The 23,853-nt window shown below is 37.1% G+C and overlaps 2 protein-coding genes across 3 annotated transcripts; one reads left to right on the top strand and one right to left on the bottom strand.

The window, feature by feature from the left end:
• The first annotated feature begins 385 nt into the window (after positions 1 to 385).
• On the top strand, positions 386 to 12,840 carry LOC107786062 (uncharacterized). 2 transcript variants are annotated; one of them, XM_075243873.1, is made up of 11 exons: positions 386 to 698; positions 788 to 3,346; positions 5,870 to 6,008; positions 6,110 to 6,192; positions 6,576 to 6,814; positions 7,379 to 7,465; positions 7,755 to 7,854; positions 9,058 to 9,268; positions 9,430 to 9,939; positions 11,101 to 11,352; positions 12,467 to 12,840. In XM_075243873.1, exons 2-9 carry the CDS (start codon positions 866 to 868, stop codon positions 9,852 to 9,854), a joined length of 3,765 nt encoding a protein of 1,254 aa, XP_075099974.1. In that variant the 5' UTR covers positions 386 to 698; positions 788 to 865; the 3' UTR covers positions 9,855 to 9,939; positions 11,101 to 11,352; positions 12,467 to 12,840. The 2 variants fall into 2 exon arrangements, with proteins under 2 accessions (XP_075099974.1, XP_075099973.1); XM_075243872.1 differs by having other exon boundaries at positions 387 to 698; positions 5,867 to 6,008.
• A 3,170-nt stretch (positions 12,841 to 16,010) lies between these two features.
• Positions 16,011 to 16,995, bottom strand: LOC142176551 (transcription repressor OFP15-like). The gene has a single exon (XM_075244517.1). It carries the CDS (start codon positions 16,920 to 16,922, stop codon positions 16,194 to 16,196), a length of 729 nt encoding a protein of 242 aa, XP_075100618.1. The 5' UTR covers positions 16,923 to 16,995; the 3' UTR covers positions 16,011 to 16,193.
• Between the last annotated feature and the right edge of the window lie 6,858 nt (positions 16,996 to 23,853).

Raw genomic sequence — 23,853 nt, 5'->3', positions numbered from 1 at the left:
CGAAGATTCCACTTACACTTAAGAGTAGTTTAGTAGGATCTATTAGGTAACATAATATATAAATTAGCTTTGATATTATTAATTCATCATTTGATAGTATTTTTCAATCTATCTATAGCTAATACTTGTATTGGCTATGCACACTTATACTTAGCAAATAATAGCATTACAAATACCATAATTTTAATACATCAACAAACATATATAAAGATAAAACTATTATTTCAAAACCTTTAATACACCAAACCAAATAGTAATCACAGCTTTATTAATTCTAATATTACTTATACGCCACACTCACTGCTATTTTTATACACCCTACCAGACGACTCTAATATTAATTCTAATATTACTTATAAGGCTAAGCTTCATTGGCATCACAAAAGGATCTTCAATTTTGGCAAACACGCAATGGAGGGAAAATGGGAAATAAATCCAAAATAAATGAGTCTCCCTCCAAAATTACAATTGGTCCTCCTCCTCGTCCTTACCTGGGAAACGAAAAACAAAAAGATCTGCAAAAGTAATACAACCCTCCAACTCCTAAAACCCCCAACCCGACTCTCTCAGTAAAAACCCAAATCGCCCTAATCACACACTATATTCTCAGCTGATTTTAACTCTCAAATGGAAATACAGTAATACTTGTCCTGTATGATGTTACTGGTCCACAGATTTCATAATACTGAACTTTCTTGGTAAGACTTAATTTCTTTTGCATTTTTAAATCATTTGGTATTTGTTAGTATTACTTTTTTTTCTTTCTAATTTCTGGTTTTAATTGTAGGGTTTTTTAAGTTATTGATTTCATGGTTTTTGTAAGTAAAACCTAATTTTAGCAACCAAAAAAAAATAAAAATTCAAGATGGAAGAGGGGTTGAAAGGAAGTACCATGTGTAGTACAATGAAACATGAGTTGGATTTGAATAGGGATCCGTCTGAGCAAATGGAGCCTACTTTGACTTTGACTGACTCAGTTTCTAAGCAAGATCTTGATTTAAATGAGTCTATCACAGAAGTTTGTGAAAATGATGATGAGTGTGATGTCCCTAAATGTGTCATTGCTGATGTTGACTCTGAGAAGGCTGAGGGAATTGTTGGTGAAGTCGGGGACGAAGACCCGCTGATGCAAGTGAAGCTTCCGGAGAAGAATCGAGTGGACATTGTTGTTGGGAGGCAGCGAGGAAGAAAAAAGAAGGTGAAGGATTCAACAGAGGATAAAACTTCCTGTCAGGTGGAGCTTGAAAATAAGGGTTTATCTTTGATGTCGGGCACGTCGAGGCCTTCGGAAGAAAGAAAATATGAGGAGGGAACTGCTGTTGAAAATGGCGAAGTAATTAAAATTAATGTAGCTTGTGATGGTAATGGTGAGCCGCATGGCGAGGTTGATACCAGTAAGGGCAGAGGGCGGAGGGGGAGGAAAAAGAAGGAGGTTAAGGATTCAAGAAAGGATGATGTTTCTCATGATGGTGACTTCCTTGAAAGAGGACTGATTTCTAATGGCTCGGTATCTCTTAAGGGAGAGTCAGGTGTTTCTTCACCTGGAAGACAAATTGAGCAGGGAATTCATGATCTGGTGGGTGTTGAAAGAGGGGAAATAACAAAGATTTCGGAGAGCAGCATTGATGACATTAGCCAAGTGCAAGATAAAAGCAATGATAAGAGCGAGAAGAAGCCTGGGAAGAGAGGCAGAGGAAGGAAAAGAACTGAAGCTGAGGCTTCTGAATGCCACGATAACGATGCCACTGCCGGTGAACAAGTTGATGCCAGTAGTGATGAAGCCAAGATTAAGGTACGCAAGAGAGGTAGAGGGAGGAAAAGAAAGGATGCGGAGGATGTTGAGCTTCCTGCTGATGATCAAGTCAAAAGACAGAAGGTGAATACAGTGCTTTCTATGGGTCAGTTTAAAAGGGTCTTGAGGTCAGGTACAGTGGCTGTTATTGATGGTAAGAAGCATGTTTTTGGAGTAAAGGATGCAGGTGTGTCCAGTTCAAAAACAGAGAACAACATTGATCCGTCTGGCATGAAAATACTCAAGGCAAGGAATGATGTTAATGCAAGACTGATAGAGAGGGGAAAGCAAAAGCCGAAGGGCCGTCGTGGAAGACCTCCAAAGATGCAAGGGACCAGTAGCCAAAAAGACAAATCGAGGGGTCCCAAGAGAAGCATGAACGATGAAAAGGCCGACGGTCTTGTTAAGGGCTCAAAGCATCTCAAGGTGAATCAGACAAATGGCGTCGAAGAGGCTCTTGGGTACGAGGAAGGCACTGAACAAGCAAATGCTGAAGTTAATAACGAGGGTCCTGGAAATGATGGAAACAAAAGGCTCAGCAGTGATCCATATCATGATAAGCAGAGTAAGTCGAAAGGAAGCAAGACTGAGGTGAAGGAATTTGGTGTTAGGGAACAAAAGCAGGCAGTTAGAGAGCAGATAATCGATATGCTTATGAAGTCAGGTTGGACTGTTGAGTACAGGCCCAGGTTAACAAAAGATTATAAGGACGCAATCTGGTATGATCCGGAAGGAAGACAACATTGGTCAGTCACTTTGGCATACAAGAGGCTTAAAGAGAGAGTTGAAGCTGGAGCTGCTGATGATAAGACCAGGTCTGCATTTACTCCTATACCGGAGGATGTATTCAGCACACTGTTCAGAGGTAGGAAAGAAAAAGAGAACAAGGGAAAGAAGAAGCAAAAGGTTGTTGGATGTAAAACAAGCAAGAAAATGACCAAAAAGAAGCAATCTGCCAAAAGCAACTTAAGTTTTGGAACCAAAACAGGAAACAGCTTAAGTGTGGCAGTAAGGAGGAAAAAGTTGGGAGCAAATACAGAAGACGGAAAACGCAGAAAGCCCTGTGCTCTTTTGGCACGGAGTTCCAAGGGAGGAGGGGTTGATTCAGATGGTGATGAGTTTATACTGTATGATGGGAAGCGAACTCTTTTAGCGTGGATGATTGATTTAGGGGTTATTCAATCTAATGCACAGGTGCACTACATTTATGGTGGAAGGAAAAAAGTGAAGCAAGCAGGAAAGATCACAGGAGATGGAATTTGTTGTGGCTGTTGTGGTGAGACACTTAAGCTTGCTGATTTTGAATCCCATGCTGGAAGCGAGCTGGGTCAGCCATTTCAGAATGTGTTTCTGCAGTCAGGACAGTCTCTTTTGCAATGTCTGGTGGACTCATGGAATAAACAGAATGAAATTGATCGTATTGGTTTTCATTCTGTGAATATTGTTGGTGATGACCCAAACGATGATACATGCAACATTTGTGGTGATGGGGGTGACTTGATATGTTGTGATAGTTGCCCCTCAACTTTCCACCAAAGCTGCTTAGATATTCAAGTAAGACACGTCTTCTTCCACCTTTTTATTCCTGTGCTTTTTTCCCTTTTGCATTGGCTTAGTTTACTTCAATCTATGTTCAAAGAATCTGATAAATTCTCCTGTCACGTCTGTTAGTCTGAAAAGAGTCAAGTATAGTGCTTTTTTTCTTCTTAAATACTTTTTGAGAATTTTAAGTTTTAAGTCATATATGTTAGGATCACTCTACTAATTGGTTTTCTAGTTGAGATTTTGTCTAGGTTGTGCCATTCCACTTCAAGGTTCGATTAGGTTTAAGAGGAAACAGAAAACCTTCTAGCGCCTTCTAATCAATATGCATAGCAAAATCCCCTTATTGCCTCCTCATTTTTGCCCAAAATGTAGACCTTTGCATTTTGGCATAACATTAACATGTTTTTTACGTAGGTGGGATATGGTGTAAAACTTGTTAATGGAAGTGTACCAAAGCTCTAGTAGGACTGCCCGTTTTATTTGTATGATGGAGATTATATTATGCCCTCCTGAAGTATTGTTGTATACAGAATACAGGGCTAAGAATTCTGTTTAATCTATTCATTTGGAGTTGAGTCTTGCGAGTTTTTGCAAAAATCAACCAGCAACTGTACGACTCACCTAGCGGGACAGTTGGCAAAACTCGTATGAGGAAAAACAATGACTTTTGAGGTGCATTTTGTTCAGTCTTATTGAGTACCACATGCATGAGTTTTACTGCCAATGGTGTTGCTGATATGGTGTTTTCACATTGTTATTGACCAAGGAATTTTAAGATAATATACTTCATTGTTATTCGAAGGGGAGCCTTGGAGCAACGGTAAAGTTGTTTCCGTATGACCTATAGGTCACGGGTTCGAGTTGTGGAAGCAGGCACTAATGCTTGCATTAGGGTAGACTGTCTACATACACTCCTTGGGGTGTGGACCTTCCTCGGACCCTGCATGAGCAGGGTGCTTTGTGCACGGGTTGCCCTTTATACTTCATTGTTATTCACCAGGGTATTGTAAGATAATATGCTTTTTAAAAAAAAAAATTCAATTGTCACTTCCATTTTGATACAAACTAATTTACTGCTTTTCTTGAACTAAATTTTGTAATTTTGACTTAACGTATTCATCTATAGAATTTCCGTAACAATCAATATATAGTTCTACTGGCTATATTTATCATTTAGTGTCACCCTATCTCAAGACAAAATTCGCAAGCGTTACTTTGTCGGATAGGTTATCCACGGGCTTAGTTAATTAACCTAACTTAGAAAATCATCTGGTTGACTGGTTTCTGTTGAAGAGAGGAAGCGCCAATCAACATTGTGCCTCACTTCAAGGTTTAAATGCACTTCAAATGCACTATTGAGAATGCTGAAAAATTCAGGAAAATCAGACAAATTTCAATTGATAATAAAGCAGTTGGAGTTTACTAGTACCATAAACAGATTGTTTGAATTTTTTGTGTCTAAACTTCATTATTTCTGAGACTAATAAACTTTATGTGAACCTGTAAATTTCTTTATTTTGGAGTGCTTTGGAATTTTTATTTTATTTTTCATTTTTTTTACCCCTCCTAGGAACTCCCCTATCTTGCTCCCCTGGTGACTCGATCCCACAACCTCAAGGTTGGAGGAAAAAGGTGCTCTTGTCGAGTTCTTTAGAATATAATACATCATATATCCATGATATCTTTTTCTTTTCAAAATTATTCTTTATATGTATTCCTTACACATACCGAAGCAAAAAGTATGTTTATTCATCAAAACCATTTGGTAATGGGCATTTAATGGAATCATTTCACACCACACAAAAAGGTAAAAAAGTTACCTTTCCTATGGTTGAATATTCACCATTCTGGCAGATACAGTAGCTACAAATCTGGCAGCCAGTAAGTTGGTTCAGAGTTTGACTTAATTATCCCAGCTGCCAAAAGCCTGTGGCATCAAGAAGTTATTGCAAATCTGTCTTTTTGCTACTTGTTGTACACTTCTGTCAAAGTGTAAGCAGTTAGAAATCACAGAGAGATAGCTTGGTGACAAGGACCCTACACCTTCCTCCATGAGGTTGGAGGTTTGAGTCACCAATGGAGCAAGATGGGAAATGAGTCATGACCACTGTTTGGCTCTTGGATAGGTAGAGAGGTTTACAATATAAAACAAGATTGAAATAGAAGTATAAGCAGTAGAAAGGATGAGGTCTGCCCATGGGAATATATTGCATATTCTTTTGTTTGTTCTAGAAGATAGTTGTGGCTTTGATAGCCAATATATGGCTTTACTTTTTGTTCCGCAGCCACAATCTGGGTCGTATTACTTATAAAAAAAATAGTATTGCCTCAATTAGGTGGTATAATTAAGTAGTGGATGATGGTTGTCAGAATGAGGTTACAGAAGTTTCTGGACCACTTATTTGACAACTGGGTGAAGCAATAGTCAGTCTAGACACGTTGCAACTCTGGTGCTTTCATAAACTCTCCCGACTAACTCCTAAAATCGTTGAGCAGAATTATGTCTTACTATCTTTGAATTTGTTGCAGAAGTTGCCTTCTGGAGATTGGCGATGTGTTTATTGTTCATGCAAATTCTGTGGGACATTTGTCAGAAAATCCTCAGAGAATGATGTTCAGGACGACATGCTAGTCTCTGAGTTGTTGACATGCCATTTGTGTGAGGGAAAATGTATATTTCCAAATCCCTTTTTTGTAGTTATTTTTTGCCCTAAATTTGTAGAATGTATTGATGGATGAAATATACGAACATATTGGCTTTGGCTTTTGCAGTCCATTTGCCTTGTGTCCCTGGTGACGATGCTCTGGATTTTGATTCTAAAGATCTAACATTTTGCGGAAAGGGATGCCAGAAGGTATTGCACTTGTCCACTTAAATACATTGCAGTTTCTGCAACTTCAAGATCACATTATTATTAATTAACCGTGAAGAAGTTTTTCAGTTCCATTTATCTGTCACATGCTATTAATGTAATCTGGTGAAAACAGAAGAGAGAAGTTGCCATATCATCTCCATTCTCCGGTGTATAATTATTATGTGGAGTACATTACAACTAAGATAATGTTTATCTCACAGCTAGTGGTGAGGTCTCACTTGATCCAAGACCATGCCATAAGCTGGAATGTTATCTAGAACTTTCTTCCTCCGACCTAATAGTAAACTATATCTGTACAATTTATTCATACACATACACATTAGTTTCTATGCAGTGAAATAATCTCATACGTTCTTCAACAGATTTTTGAGGGCCTGCAGATGCTTCTTGGTGTAAGGCATGACATGGATGAAGGATTTTGTTGGACACTTCTTCGACATCGTGATTTTGGCAGGGATATAAATTTGAGTGATGATCCAGTTGAAATTGAGTGCAATTGCAAGTTAGCTGTTGCTTTCTCCATTATGGATGAGTGTTTTGTGCCCATTGTTGACCAGCGAAGTAAAATCAATATAATTCAGAGCGTTGTTTATAGCTGCGGGTGAGAATCTTTGAAGCTGTGATAACATAATGTTCTGATGATTTTTTATAAGCGAAAGCATAATTGCTGTCTATGCATGCTTTGTATGTTGGAGTAATGTCATTTAAAGAATTCCGTATAGAGTTTGTTATTTTCATTTAGTTCCAGATATTGCTGATTATTGGATTACAGAAGCCTCTTAAACTTTTACCTTATCAAAAGAAAAAAAAAAGATTACTGAGTCCTCTTGTCCAGATGGCTTTAAAACAACTAGTAGTCTTCCTGCTCAAGCTAAAAGCTTCTATATTTTTCTTGTTTTCTCAAATCATCCAAACACATCAATACCAGAGACTATTTTTAGTTTTGTTCACTCAAAATGCTACTTTTCCTTTTCAATGAATTCCAAATTTTGATATCATCTTTTTGTACTGTAGTTCTTGTGAAAAGTTGTTTTTGTTTTAATGTTACAGTTTCTTACCGTACACTAAATGATTCCAGTTTTGGTGTACACTGGTGATTAAGAAACTTATCTTTTTCAGATAAGTTGATTAAGAAACTTATCTTTGATTTCTCTTGTGATACCAGGTCAAACTTTAGGCGAATGAACTACCACGGGTTCTATACTGTTATTCTGGAGAAGGGTGATGAACTTATCTCTGCTGCATCCATAAGGTGAATATTAGTTGAGTTTCTTAGTCTTCGTTGGATTGTTTCTTACTCGTGCTGATCATGGTTCTGTATATCTCTGCTGCATCCATAAGGGTGATTAACTTTTGATTATCGGCCATAATGCTTTTGACGTGTTCCAATTTGGCATTTGATGATGTGGCCATCTCTTCATGTGCTTAATTGATGCTAGAAAAATTTGCAGATGTGGTATCTAGTATTATTTGAGTTTGCTTCTCTTTTGTATTCATGGATTGTATAATACCAACTCAAAATGATTCTACTCTATAAATAGGATTCATGGGAACCAGGTTGTTGAGATGCCATTTATTGGAACACGATATATGCATCGTCGTCAAGGAATGTGCCGTCGGCTTCTCACTGCAATTGAAACGGTATGATTATGTATTAGCTAGTTTGATGCTCTTGTTTTTAAAGTTGCATTCTAGTTCTCCTTATCACAATAAAGAAAAAGAAAAAGAAAAAGAAAAAGAAAAAGAAAAAGAAAGGACGAGTTGCATTCTAGTTCTCTCTACTCGAAGTATTTTTTGATGGTTTTATATACTTTACAAGTATAATCTTCTAGCATTCTTTCAATAGACTGACATGATTGAGTTACTGGTGGTAAATATATCTATAGATGAAAGGTCCTTTACTAATGAAAATAATCTATAGATGAAAGGTAAAAGAATTTTAAGAAGGGCCTTGTTCTTTTATAACGTTTACGAGTATTGGCTCATACCTTTGGAAGCTAAGATGTTTTGTCCCGGAGTCTCTTAGAAAATGTGAAATTTGGGTTTATTTCATTTTATGTTTGAATTTTGTTGTTTGTGATTTCAAGATTCATAGATATATTAATCTTAAGGAAAAAAAAACATATTTGACCCTAACCTTGTCCCTAAACTCTCATACACACCTAAGCATTGTGGGTACCCCTTCACCTCCTTAATCGTGTTTGAACCTAATAGCACCCCAGGAAATCAAATTTACTCTGAGAATTTGATATGTTGACCCTTGTATTTTGAACCCACCTTTATTTTCTGTGATGGAGGGAGTATATTAATTTTACTGTTAAAGAGCTTTCGATGAGTCTTTGCAGCAAAACCTTTTTCTATCAAGCTGATTGATTTTACGAATTTGAACTTCTGAACATTGGCAGTGCTTGTTTAACCAGTGTATGAGTCTGAGTTCTACATTTGAACCCATTCCTATAAAGCTGAGTCATTCTGTAAGATCCTCCAGAACTTAGTGAAGGTACCATGCACATGATACCAACATTATCTTCTCCTTCCTCCCTTAGTCTTCTCTTTCTAACTAGATTTCAAGATTCCCTTGTAGTCAACAAGGCCAAAAATATAATCGGGAGTACAGAATACAGGCTTGGTGTCATTAGGTAGAGGAACAATGGTGAAGCAGCCACATTTGTGACACCACAAGATGTTACAAATGTTATCAACTTACATGCATGGAATCCTATGTTATTTGTATGGAAATGTGGAGTTGATTAATCTACATGTGTTTTGTAGTCCTCTGGAGTCAAAAGTGTTGTAATTGCTCTTCAGCACCTATCTGAAGTCTTTCTTGTTTACTCTTGTCAGGCTCTTTGTTCTCTTGATGTTGAGAAGCTGGTTATACCTGCTATACCAGAACTTATTGAGACATGGACAAAGGTTTTTGGTTTTACACCCCTTGAAAAATCAGAGAGACAGGAGATGAAGTATATGAGTATGATGGTGTTCCCTGGTACGGATATGTTACAGAAGCCTCTATTGAAGGATCAGTTTAGTGAAGGCCAAGTTACTTCAACAGGTATCTGATATATATATACACACACACACACACTTTCTTATCTATGCTATCTATCTTTTCAAGTTCTTTGCTTCTCATGATGCTTTATTACATTGAACTGACAAATCAGCTTCAATATTTGCTCTAGAGCTGGAATTAGTAAAGTAAAAATTGTGTTTCAGGGTCCAATGCTGATGCTTTCTCTGAAGTCAAACTCAACCAGGATGATAAAGGTGCTATTTTACGTGTAGAACCAAGTCTTGCTGTAGCTGATGGCTTCTTGAATGATGCGTCTGATTTGATGTGTGATTCCACTGGTTCGTTAAAAGCTACTTCCAAGGACTCTCATCAGATAGAAAATGTTATGGGTTGTTTAGATCTACCCGTTCCTAATGGCTATATTTGTGATAAAACATCTACCTCAGACTTGTCCTCCTTGAACTCTCCTTTGGCAAGTCAAGAAACTTCCAATGAAATCATGAGAAGTAACCTCAATGACCATAAAGAAGTTTCAGTGAGTGCTCATATGTTGTCCCTTGATTCAAAATCTCTCCAAGATGTAGCTCGGTTGCCCCCAAAAACCACTGAGGAACTGGAGTCTTGTTGATATTAGTGGGTTGTCTGATTTTGAGCCCTGCGGTAGTATGAGTTCTTGCGATGTCCCTGTGGTGCTAATAGAAGGTGCTCCATATGTAAGTTCATTTTCTATTGGCTTTGCACTGTTCCCTTCCCTAAAAAGTCGCTTGGATTCGTTAAGAAGCCAATGATGTATGGGTTATTTAGTTTTTCTATTTGTCTCCTTTTCCTGTTTTAGGGGATCTTCGTGGCCATTTTTTAACCGGTGAATCTGTGCTGCCTGATTTTTAAACTATATAACAATTTAGCGACCCGTATACAAAGTTTATACCACATAGAGCTCTGCAAAGATGAGTTCCTTTCTGCAGTGATCCAATTATCTACCTTCCCGACATGCTCATGAACGCTGGGTTTATGCTTTCCTTGAGCCGAGGGTCTGTCGAAAACAACCTCTCTACCTTTACAAGGTAGGGGTAACCTTTGCGTACACACTACCCTCCCTAGACCCACTTGTGGGATTTCACTGGGTATGTTGTTGCTGTTGTTGTCGGAATATCTGTATACTTCAAATGGCATATTTACTGGAATATTTTAGAAGGATCTCTCTACGACATGAAAGGCTCTTTAGTTTCTCTCCCTCCAAGTGGTCCACATGATGGCTTGGGTCACAATGTTCAGATCTCTCTTTTTAGCCCCTTCTCTTGTTTCCTAGCATTGAAGTAGTTGCTTAGTACTTTCTTCAAAAAAAGTAGTAGTTGCTTTGTACTAATCGGCTTGAAGCAACTCCCAAACATTTAAGAATGAAGCAATTTGATAGACACTATCAAATAATTTCTTCTTTTTAATAATGAACTGGATGTTTTCTGGTAGAAATCTTGTTTTGCTGTAACCGTCTCAGTTAATATCATGGTGTTTGATTAGATACTTAGTTTATGATATTCATTTCTTATCTACTATATTAGTGATAGTGAAAGAAAATACTATGTCAATGTTGAAAAGTTAGTTTGATAAAAAACATCATCTTTTACGATGTGACCAAACGAAACCAAAGTTGATTTGAGAGGTATTTTACTTGCCGTCAAGATTACTGCTAGCATTTAGGCTATTGTCAATATGTGCTTTTCTGAACGTGGCATGTCATTGTGGTACTTGCTCTTTTAGTCTTTAAGTGTTATGGTTATTCTGTTTCTGGTTGCCTGTTCTGTTGTTCCAACTTCCAACAGATTGTTAATTCCTGAAGTTTTAACTTGAGCTCTGAATTTCTATTTCTATTGCAGGTACGTTGTGTAGATTTTTGAAGATGTAACATGCTAATTTTGATCTTTAATTGAGCAACTGACACAGCCAAGTGTATATTCCTCCACGTAATTACGGACGTAAACATATTCGGTGCTATATTTTTTTAGTAGCTGTTTTTTGGTTGAAAGTTGTAGATATCCTACATGGCAGCGAAAGAATGAGTATTGATCAAGATAATCTGACCGACAAACTGGATTGGGATGTGTATATCTAGGCGTAGCTGTTTTGAGGTATGTATTTTGCGCCGTTTTAACTCTTTTGGTTGCGTTTATTAGGTAACCACCTTTTTGCACAATTTATTGCACGATAAGAGCATTCCTTTAGCTTCTTGCTGTGTATATTATGTCATTTGCATGGTAGTAATTTTCAATTGCATTACACCTTTTCCCTTTATTCTTTTTGGTTTTGATAAGTTATCTCTGTCCTTTTTCTCTGCTGTCACTCACAACTTGTATAGAATTTATATTTGTCCAAAGTAATTTTAGGATCGTCCTTCCATTTGAAATTTCATACTGGAGAAATAGTGGAACAGTGTCAGAGTAAAAGAGTTCAGAAGTTTTAGATTTGCCGTTGGTCATTTTGATAAAATTTATGCATGAGATAGTGATAAGGTTGGTTTAAATGAATATTTGTGGTGCTGCTGTAGTAGTAGGGTATGAGAACAAGTGAGAACTGGGAAGTTTGGAGAAGGAAGGCACACAAGTAAAAAATCGATGACTTCAAATGTGATTTGCTTCCTTTTTCCATGGTTACTTGAGACTTTCATTATAGCTGGTTAGGATTGGAACAAGTACCAATGGAAGGACTAACTAGACGCTGTTGTAATCTTGCTAAGTCATTTAAATCATTGGGTTTAACTCAAACTCAAGTCAAAATGTACTAGCTTGTGCACCTAAATGGCTAATGTGCATACCTACTCTCAGATGATTCTAAGTTTGATGTCAGTGAAGTACCCAAGTTTGTTGAGAAAGATGCAAAAGAAGATTGAAAAGTGATATTTGTTTCTAAAAATTAGACACTAGTGAGTTACAGGGAACTTTGTCAGTTTAACTATGATTCGGTGAAGCTTCCGCTTCACATTAAATAACATCTAAGTATTTGATGTTTGAGTTTTGTCCTCATTGTTACCCTGTTATAGGCTTCACTTTTTGTCTGCTGTTTTCTTGCGGGCTGTTGTGTTGTTATTAGATTATTTAATGCTGGATCTTCTACTTTTTTTTTTGGTTTTCTTTTATTGGTACATATTATTTTTCTGTCTTTAACCTCCTTCGGCATTACTATGGTCTTATTAGTGGCATCAAGGTTAATCATCTAACTCTTATCCTATTCTCAATTTTTCATCAGCTCAACTGTAGAGAACCCGCTGAAGCTGCATAGGAATTGACGATGTAGTGTTCTTTTGTCTTCTTTCGTCCGTGTATATTCTGTAGATTGTTTCTTCTAGTAACTTTTGGTGCACCCAAGCCTAATTTTAGTTTGTTACCAGTATCGTCCGTATGAGGATTTGGTGTTTTGATGTCAGTTGAAATGACGCCCTTTTGATTGAAAGTGAGCTGTTTTTTCGTCTTTATTGGCATTTTATTTTCGAGATATCTGGAGCTGGTGTTCTCATGGTTGCCATTCTTCTGTTTTCTTGTGAGATGTAGAACTCTTCTGTTATGATCAATCTTGGGTAGAATTTTCTCACTCTCTACAATAACAATGCGAATGTTTATTTACACTTTGGTCCATGAGCTGAGAGTTTCCACTCTGTTCTAGTGCCCTATGATCTTTTGAAAAAACTTTGAATCTTGAAAGAATAGTTTTTTACTATATCTTGTCCTATAAAATCCGACTTAATTGTTGATATATTCATGGCAGGTTAAAAAGAAAGACCAGTTAAACATTCAAACAGATTTTATTTAGTTGCACATATACATTAAGGGGTTCTGTTGATGAATCAAACATGCGGCAATGTGACTCCAGAATTCGGTACGCGATGAGTAATAATACATGGATTTGATGCGATATTCTGATACTTGACTCCAGAAATATTGATCAGTACACATGGTCAAGTTTTTAGTTTGAAAAAAAATCTATATTAAAATTTATAATGCAATGTGACTTTGATATTAGGCAATTCTTATTTAAGTAGTGCTAATACACCTATTTTTTATTTCACTTAATCCTACTATTTTGCATGAAATAATCATACATATATAGTGAAGTTATCATTTTCGTTTCTAAACGTAATTTCTTATGACGAGATCAGTCCTTTTACCTTTTTGCCATAGCAATGGAACAAAATCATCCTTTTATATGTTTGTTTCATAATAAAATCCTAAAAGGTGATGTGATGAATCGCTGGAACTCGCCAGAAGGATTATGGCCGTGATGTGTACTTTATTTGGTCTATCATTGAACAAAAAGTGGGAATCTAAAAAGAAAGTATACAGCATGCATGCTTGAGTCTTTCCCCCCTTTTTTGTAACCAATTTCGTATTAAATTAGATTTATTTCGTCAAACAAGACTATAAAGCTCCATTTTATTTTTTCCTGGTAGTCTCTTTCGAAAGATACCAAAGGAGAAAATAAAATAAGAGGCAGAAGAGGGAAGAAAATAAGAAATGTAAAATAAAATAAAATAGAGCACATGAGTGATGAGACTAGCAGAGCAGTGGATACAGTATATTATATCCACCATCAAGTTCCTTCTCAAAAGAGTTGTGCTAACGCCAGGCCATGTTAATATAATAATTGGAATTATAAACCAATTATAACCCAACTTGTGCTCAGAAACCAAGTCATGTTTCACTGGCAAATTAAAATTGGCATTAAACTATTAAAATACCACATGCATTTTACTGATGTATTTCATATTCTTATGACAGAATCTTAAGCAACAGTGTTATTCAATGTTTTCACCCAAACAGCAAAAATCAAAACAAAGATTTACTGCTTTTGTCTTAAAGCTGCAACTAGTTTATCCAAGATAGTTTGGCTTCATCTGTACTCATAATATTTGCTTTCTGTGAAACAAAGCATGCCATATATTTATCACCGTTTTGGCATATATAAAAATTACTGATGAAGCAATCTTCTGGTTAATATAACATGGTGTCAGAATAATTACTGTATATTTATATATAGTACGGTTGTATATAGCAAATTATCATGTATCACTGCACTTAGAGACAAACTTCAATGATTTTCTTTTCTTTTGAAACTTCAACGGATAAAGATAATTTTGAACTCTAAAAGAAATTGTGTGCCCACAGGTTTTGTTGCCATCCTGATGTGCTGTACTGGTTATTATTCCTAGAAGATGTGGTTTCGTCTTACTTAAGGGTCGTTGTTTCCCTATTTACAAAAATGATTTCAGCATATAATTAAATATTCAATATTTAAATTTCACGTTGCTAATAATCTAAATTGTGCGAGAATTTGTTATTTAATACTATAGATTACAATATGAGATAAGAATGTATGTAGAATAACTATCTTCAAGTAATTTTCGCATAACAATCCTTACATTATTCTTGAGTAACCATTTCTGTATTATTAGTTAGGGCATAAATAATCTATGAATTATTATTCATAACGAGCATGTATAGCCAAATGATCCCTTAATATTTTTATAGGAGTAACACATTACTCCACGACAAAAGAAAAGAGCAAGAAGAAATATTAGAATATCGAAATCTTAAGTTGCTTGTAAAAGGACTTTACGATATGACACATCTCAAGAAGCACAACAGACGAATTGACCGTTTAAAGGTGTAACCAGCTACATAGCTCCTATTTTCAACTTCTGGAGGGGGTTACTAACATTATATACTTAAAACCGATAATACATTCTACCTTGTTGGTTAATACTATATTGTACCTTTACAAGTGTAAATTAAGGTAAAAATACCTAGTTTTAACTGTGATTAAGTGATAGATATGTAGGAAGAACGCATATCTTTCATTTATTGGATGATGTAACAACTAACACAAATATGACATGCTCTTTCTAACCCATCTTATCTTTAATTTTAGTTACTCCATTTTGTAGTTAACACTATGAATTATTGAGACTCATTTACACTGCATTTGGACATAGATTTGATTGAAACTTGAAAAAAGAGTTTTTGAAGTTGTGTTAAAAATAATTTTTGAAAGTTAAATTTGTGTTTAGGCATGCACTTTATTTGAAGAAAAATTGAAGTTTTGTGTATGAAAGAAAAAATTTCACCGACAAACTGCCATAAAAATTTCATCAGTTTTTGGGAACTTGGAACTTTTTAAATATTTTTTCTCAAAATATGATCATATTTCATAAACAAATAATGTTTTCAATGTTTTTTTTTGAGAAATTGAAGCCAAAATCTATGAACAAAAGGGAGCGTAATATAAAAGTAGGGCTAAAGAAAAATTTCTTCATTACTAAGGGTTAACTAGTCGTTAATTATTGGTTTTGCATGTTGGGCTACTGGTGCAAAATCACAATACCCGAAAAAGAAAAGCAGAAAGCTTTAGGGACTCTGTCCTCTGTCATAAAGAAGCCTAGTTAAAAGGAAAGCATATAGCACTGCAGAGGAAGCTCCACCCTACTAGCCGCTACTGAACCTAAGCCTCTGCCATTTCCAGGATACTAGTTCAAAAGAACTCAATTTAAAAAATTACCAAGTCTTTACAAAATGTTTATAATCTTCAAACCAAGGTAGATTATTTGCTACACCAAGTAAATGTAATCTGATAATATAAATTTTTTTATACTGAAAGTTATAAAACTTATATTAAAAATAGTTAAAAAAATAAGGGATATTACAGGAAGTACTTTCGTAGCAAGTGACTTCCGCATTAGGATCTGGAAAAGCTGGAAAAACAAATACTCCAACAGAGACAAGATACTGAAAAAGGATGATAAAGAAGCTTGGATTCATACAACAGCTGTTTAGGAGGGGACCATATTAATATCTCCACCATAATGTACATGTTCATCAACTGCCCAAAATTATGCAAAATGCTTACTGCTAATAGTAGTTTTTTATAATCTCAATAATTTTACTGAGTACCTTGTACAATATCGAGTTACTCAAATAATAAATTATTCACTAGGATTCTTGTAATCAAGAATGCATTTTTGTGAACATGACTTACTTGTGCTGCCGGCTGATGGATCTACATGTGATTTTGGGCAATTACTACGTATCCCTTTTGATGACATGAGGCAGATAACAAGGTCGGCAAATGCACCAACTATGTACTTGTGTGTACTCTTCGGATTTAATGTAAGATAACACATGAGAAGCTCATGTAACGAATCCCAATTGTCACTCAACTCACGCGCCTCCACCATTTCTTGCATTGATCGTCGGAAATCCAAATAAGGGTCCGGCGAGTACGTCGGAATGGCAATGCTGCCGTCGATAACGGTGTCGGATTCCGGCGGTTCTACCGACGATGAAGTTGATGCCAAAGAAGATGACATGGATGCTGATGATGAGTCAATGATAGAGTTGGAATGGCCAGGTGATGCAAAAAAGAAACGTTGGGAGGCATAAACAGTGGCTAAATCTGGAACAGTGGCTAATTCTGAAATACAATCGTATTCATCGGAGATAGTGGTGGAATACGTGGATGACGATGTGGGATTGGAATTGCAGTCTAATGATAAGTCGTAAAGGGTGTTAAAATTTTTAATAGAGTTGCAAAAATGCGTACTATGATCTTGTTGATGTTCATTATTAAGGTCGGACGAGGATTGTGGTGGCAATGGACGTTTGAGTTTAGTGAAACAACGATTAAGGTTTGTTCCAAGTGTATTTCTTGGCATATTGTATGGTTGATGAGAGAGGTGAGGGAAATGGGAAAGGCCAAGGAAGAAAAATGGTAAGGTAAAGAGTAGAGTGAAGGGTAGAGAGAGGAGTGGGGAAGTCGAGCCAATATATATATTTTAAGATGTCGTAAAAGTTAAGGGTGTGGATCACCTGCCTATAATTAAATGAGGTTTTTCTTGTGTTTTGTGTTTACTAGGACTTCCTCAGATAGTCTTTTGCATTATTCTTTTTTTTCCCCTGTTAGTTGTGTATTTATGGACTCATATCTTACGCATTTGGATGGACAAACTTTTTTAAATTTTTGTTTCAGTTTTCCAAATGATACATCGGCAAAATGAATCTACTAATCGTGTAAACTATTTCATTGTTGTTCTATTTTATCTTAATTTTCAAGGTGCTTATTTCACTTTTATGAATGGTTATATTTAGTGATTTTTGGATGACATGATAATTAAATATATACGTTGTCAATGTATAGAAGTAGTTGAACTAGATCTAATACTCTCTCTCTCTATATAGATATATATTCCCTCCATTTTAATTTCCGTGAATTTATTTGACTTGACACGAAGTTTAAGGAGAAAAAAAAATGTTTAAATTTGTGGTGTAAAATAAGGCATATATATTTTATGTGGTTATAAATCATTGCATAAATGTATATTGTTTCTAAATATAGATTGAGGTCATTTTATTTGGTACGGACTAAAAAGAAAATAGATTAACATATATTGAAATTGAGGGAATAGAATATTTTACTAATTCAAACAATGAAGTTAAAGTCCAAAAATTCATTATGCTTTACTAAAATATGAGTAACATTCTTCTTGTCTCGAATTGGTTTTGTTACGAGTTGTTGGAATAAGTGTTTTATAAATTTGAAATAATGTATTTGATAAATTAATATACTTACAAAAGACTCTTATTTTTCAAAGTGAATGAATGTGAATTCATTCTTGATTTCTACATACGTTTTGGTTTTAGCAAATACATTTGATCTTCCAAATTCATGAATATATTCATGATCTTATTAAATGATAAACTTGTCTTTCAAGAGTCTCTAGCCTAAAAATAGGGCTGATTTTCTTTGGAAAATACAAGCAATTTAAAAAACTACTTTTCCCTTAAAATATTATAAGAGACATTGATCAAATGGTGAAATTATAGATTCAAGAATAGAAGAGCAACATTCTTGAAGCTACTTATTGTGTTGCTTAGTTGAATCCCGGAGACAGAGTTGTCATTTATTCTTCCGTTTGCTCGTGGAAGAGACTCCATCTATCTTCAAGAAACGTTTTTTTACGTGCTTTTAAGCCAAACAAGTTTATTTTTGCTTTCTAATATTATTGTAATCCTTGTTCTAATAATTTGAAGATAGTTGTCTCTATGGCTACTACAACAATTTCGAGTGGTGTTCCATCATTGCCAAATCCAAATTTTGAAATATTTGATGGCAAAGACTTTCCTAGATGGCGTGGAAAGCTAGAATTCTTTATACGACATTTGAAGTTAACATACGTTCTTGAACAACCTTGTCCCAATGCTCCTAATTCTGAGGTGGCAACTAATGAGGCTACTTCGATTAGAGAATAAATTCTTAAGTGGCAAGATGATGATTATTTATGCAAGAATTATATTCTTGGAGCAATGACCAACAAATATTATGATCAATATTCTGCCAAGTGCAAATCTGCCAAAGAACTTTGGGATACTCTTCAAGCAATTTATTTGGCAGAAGAGGCGAGCTCAAAGAAGTTTCTTGTTTCAAATTATATGGAATTCAAGATGATTGATGACAAGTCAATCACTGATTAGGTGCAAGAATTCCAGTTTATAACTAATAAAATTGCTATTTCTGGAATTAATCTTGATGAAAACTTTCATGTCAGTGCTATTATTTCAAAACTTCCTCTGTCATGAAAAGAGTTGTCACAACCTGGATTTCCTCCCCTCGGGAGACGTGATGGCGCCTACTAATGGGAGCTAGGCAAGCCAAACATTAACTACTTGCTACACTTTCATTTTTGCTTCTTTTAACAAACACAAGCCGATAATATGATAAAAGTGGAATTTTAAATAAATAAGCGGAAGTCAACAATTATATATCTTAAGGCTACGTCTATTACAACTTTTTAAAAACCTCAAATACCTCAAAACCTGGTGTCACAGTGTCACAGACTGTCTAAGAGTTACTACATATAAGGTCTTAAGAAATACAATACACTATTCCTGAACAAAGGAAATGAAACAGGAAATAGAGATAGAGGGAGACGCCAGGGCCTACGGATGCCTACAGGTTTACCTTGGGTCTCCGAGTGGACCGAAGAAAGCCCTCCAACTACTGTCTAAAAGCTGCTCCTGGATCTGCACACAGTCCAGAGTGTAGTATCAGCACAACCGACCCCATGTGCTGGTAAATGTCTAGCCTAACCTCGGCGAAGTAGTGACGAGGCTAGGACCAGACTACCAAATAAACCTGTGCAGTTCATATATATATATATACAGCAAAAAAAGAAATACAGAAATAACCAATCAATGTGGGAGAGGGAAACATGTTGTGGGGCGACAATAGTTCCGAATAAATAGGCATCAAGTAAGGAAAGAACAACATAACTAGAATATCAACAAAGAAGCAGAAATCAACAATTGCACGACATCACCCTTCGTGCTTTTACTCTCAGCCTCACCAAAGCAGTTATATAATAAAAACGTGCACGACATCACCCTTCGTGCTTTTACTCTCTTTTCTCAACATATAATCAATAGAATCGGCACGGAATGGTACGTTGTGCGACACTACATCACCCTTCGTGCTTTTACACTCTTTCCTCATAATAACAAACAATGCACGACATCACTCTTCGTGCTTTAACACTCTTCCTCACCCAAATAACAATCACAAACAAAGGGGCAGGGGAATAAATAAAATAATAATAGAAATTCCTACAAGGGAACAAAATTAAACAATTAAATCCCGGCAAGGGAACAACACCAATAATCTCAATATCCCGGCAAAAGAGATAATTAACAAAGCAACAATATCCCGACAAGGGAACAATTTAATAACTCTTTCTCAATTTTACTTCACAATTCACTTCGCAACTCGAGCCAATGCTCTAGAGATTCGATTATCACTTATTCTTTCACAACTCGTTTCACAACTCGAGCCAATGCTCTAGAAGTTCAATTGTCACTTATACTTTCACAATTTCACTATACAACTTGAGCCAACGCTCCTCAATGTTCATAGGTCACAATTCTTTCCACAAGATTTATACAACAATTAGGAATCTTCACCAAGGCATGAATAATGCAACGAAATCATGAAAACCACAATATAAGACTCACGGTCATGCTTGACACTAACGTATAGATACTCGTCACCATGCCTATATGTCGTACTCGATAAGAAGCAAATAGCAAATAGGACACAACTCCTAATCCCTCAAGCTAAGGTTAGACCAAACACTTACCTCTATGCAACGAACATAATTCAAGCCTCAACTACCGCTTTGCCTCTTGTTTCCACCACCAACTCGCTTGTATCTAGCCACAATTTGCTTAATGATATCAATAAATGCTAAATGAAGCAATTATAATGCATGAAAATAGATTTTATAAAGATTTCCCCAAAAAGTCAAAAATCGACCCCAGGCCCACTTGGTCCAAACCTGAAATTTGGACCAAAACCCGATTACCCATTCCCCCACGAGCTCAAATATATAATTTATTTTGAAATCGAACCTCAAATCGAGATCCAAATCCCCAATTTTTGAAAAACCTAGGTCCTACCCAAAACAGCCAATTTCCCCCATGAAAATAATTGATTTAGAGTTGAAATCATGTTAAAAGATGTTAATGATTGAAGAAAACTAGTTAAAAATGACTTACAATTGATTTGGGAAGAAAGGTTATTTGAAAAATTGCCTCTTATGTTTTTGGAGTTTTGAAAAATGAAAAATAACTGAAAAGTCCGTTTGAATATACTCCTCTCAGACCCTATCCGCGGACTGCATAAAAAGGACTACGGTCGCGGAGCTCCACCGCGGACCGCAAGAAATCGAGGGCGGCCGCGGAGGCTTGATCTTGCTCACCGCGTACCCCACAAATCCCACCGCGGTCGCAGAGTCCCCACCGCGGCTGCGAAGTTTCCACCGCGGACCGCGAGACCTGGCTTCAGAGACCTGCAACTTTCTCTGAATCTGCAGCTTTTTCCTCAGTGTAAAAATATCCCGAAACTCACCCGAGCTCTCGGGGCTCTAAACCAAATGTCATACTAACTCAAAAATATCATATGGACCTACTCGTGCAATCACATCATCAAAATAACATGTAAAATCATGAATTAAACCTCAAAACTCAACATTTTCATCAAGAACTCTCAAAGTTCATAACTCTTTCACCGGAAGTCCAACTCACATCAAATAAACTCCGTTTTTCACCAAATTTCACTGTTATCTTTCAAATACTATAACAAGTTTGTACTGGGCTCCGGAACCAAAATACGGGCCCGATAACAATGGTTTCAAACATTAATTCTTTTCTTTATTCCTTAGATATTCAGCAAAATAATTTCTTGCAAAAATTGATTTCTAAGGCTTGGGACCTCGACATTCATTTTCGGGCATACGCCCAAGTCCAATATTTACTGCAGACCTCCCAAGATCATCGAAAGACGGATCCGGGCCCATTTGCTAATAATGTTGACCAAAGTCAACCATTCAAAGTTTTAACTCTAAAATTTCTATTTCTCATATTTTCACATAGAAGGCTTTCCGAATATAGGTTCGGACCACGCATGTAAATCAAGGTGGGGGTAAAAAAGAGGGTTTTAGGCCTCAGAACACTAAATGCACTTGCAACACAAGTGATGACCTTTTGGGTCATCACATTATCCACCTCTAAAACAACCGTTCGTCCTCGAACGGACATAAGAAGGAAGTGCCTGAGTCGGGGAAAAGATGGGGATAACGGCTCCGCATATCGGACTCAGATTCCCAGGTCGATGCCTCAGGAGGCTGACCTCTCCACTGAACATGAACAGAAGGAAAACTCTTCGATCTCAAATGACGAACCTACCGGTCTAGAATAACTACCGGCTCCTCCTCATAAGACAAGTCCTTGTCCAACTGGACAGTGCTGAAATCTAACACGTGGGATGGATCGCCGTGATATTTCCGAAGCATGGACATATGAAACATTGGATGCACGACTTGGTCAGCCTATCAATAATGCATTGACTTGGTCAGCCTATCAATAATGACCCATACTGCGTCGAACTTCCTCCGAGTCTGCGGGAGTCTAACAACGAAATCCATAGTGATCCGCTCCCACTTCCACTCGGGAAGCTCAATCCTCTGAAATAAACCACCAGCCCTCTGATGCTCGTACTTAACCTGCTGACAATTCAAACACTGAGCTACATATGCAATTATATCCTTCTTCATTCTCCGCCACCAATAATGCTGTCGCAAATCCTAACACATCTTTGCGGCACCCGGATGAATAGAGTACCGGGAGCTATGGGCCTCCTCTAAAATCAACTCTTGGAGCCTATCCACATTAGGCACACAAACTCGACCCTGCAATCTCAAAACTCCATCATCATCTAAGGTAACCTGCTTGGCACCTCCACGCTGCACCGTGTCTCTAAGGATACACAAATGGGGATCGTCATACTCTCGATCATGGATACACTCCAATAAAGAAGAACGAGCGACCGTGCAAGCCAATACACGACTAGGCTCGGAAATATCCAACGTCACAAACTGATTGGCCAAAGCCTGAGCGTCCAAAGCAAGCGGCCTCTCACCGACGGGAATATAAGCAAGACTTCCCATACTGGCTGACTTCCTACTCAATGCATCGTCCACCACATTGGCCTTTCCTGGGTGATATAAGATAGTGATATCATAATCCTTCAACAACTCCAACCACCTCCTCTGCCTCAAATTCAACTCTTTTTGCTTGAACAAATACTGAAGACTCTTGTGACCTGTGAACACCTCACATGCCACGCCATACAGATAATGCCTCCAAATCTTCAATGCATGAACAATGGTTGACAACTCCAAATCGTGAATTGGATAGTCCTTCTCATGAATCTTCAACTGCCGCAAAGCATAAGCAATGACCTTGCCATCCTGTATCAACACTGCACCAAGCCCAACACGAGATGCATCACAATAAACTGTATAAGACCCTGAACCTGTGGGCAAAACCAACACCGGTGCCGTAGTCAGAGCTGTCTTGAGCTTCTGAAAGATCACCTCACACTCGTCTGATCATCTGAACTGGGCACCCGTCTGGGTCAACTTGGTCATCGGGGCTGCGATAGATGAGAACCCCTCCATGAACCGACGATAGTAGCCTGCCAATCCCAAAAAACTCCCAATCTCTGTAGCTGAAGCTGGTCTAGGCCAGTTCTTGACTGCCTCAATCTTCTTCGGATCAACTTGAATGCCCTCTGCTGATACAACATGACCCAGAAATGCAACTGAACTCAACCAGAACTCATACTTTGAGAACTTAGCATATAACTGACTATCCCTCAAGGTCTAAAGAACCATTCTAAGATGCTGCTCGTGCTCTTCCCGGCTGCGGGAATATATCAAAATATCATTAATGAAGACTATCACGAACGAGTCCAAATAAGGCCTCAACTCTCGGTTTATCAAATCCATAAAAGTTGCTGGGTCATTGGTCAACCCAAATGACATGACCAGGAACTCATAATGCCCGTACCGAGTGCGGAAAGCTGTCTTAGGGACATCAGATGCCTAATCCTCAACTGATGATAGCCAGATCTCAAATCAATCTTTGAGAACACCTTGGCACCTTGAAGCTGATCAAACAAATCATCGATTCTCGGCAATGGATACTTATTCTTGATTGTAACCTTGTTCAACTGCCGGTAATCAATACACATTC

Source organism: Nicotiana tabacum, chromosome 22, assembly GCF_000715075.1.
Source record: "Nicotiana tabacum cultivar K326 chromosome 22, ASM71507v2, whole genome shotgun sequence".
NCBI lineage: Eukaryota > Viridiplantae > Streptophyta > Magnoliopsida > Solanales > Solanaceae > Nicotiana > Nicotiana tabacum.
This window is presented reverse-complemented; position numbering and strand designations above follow the sequence as displayed.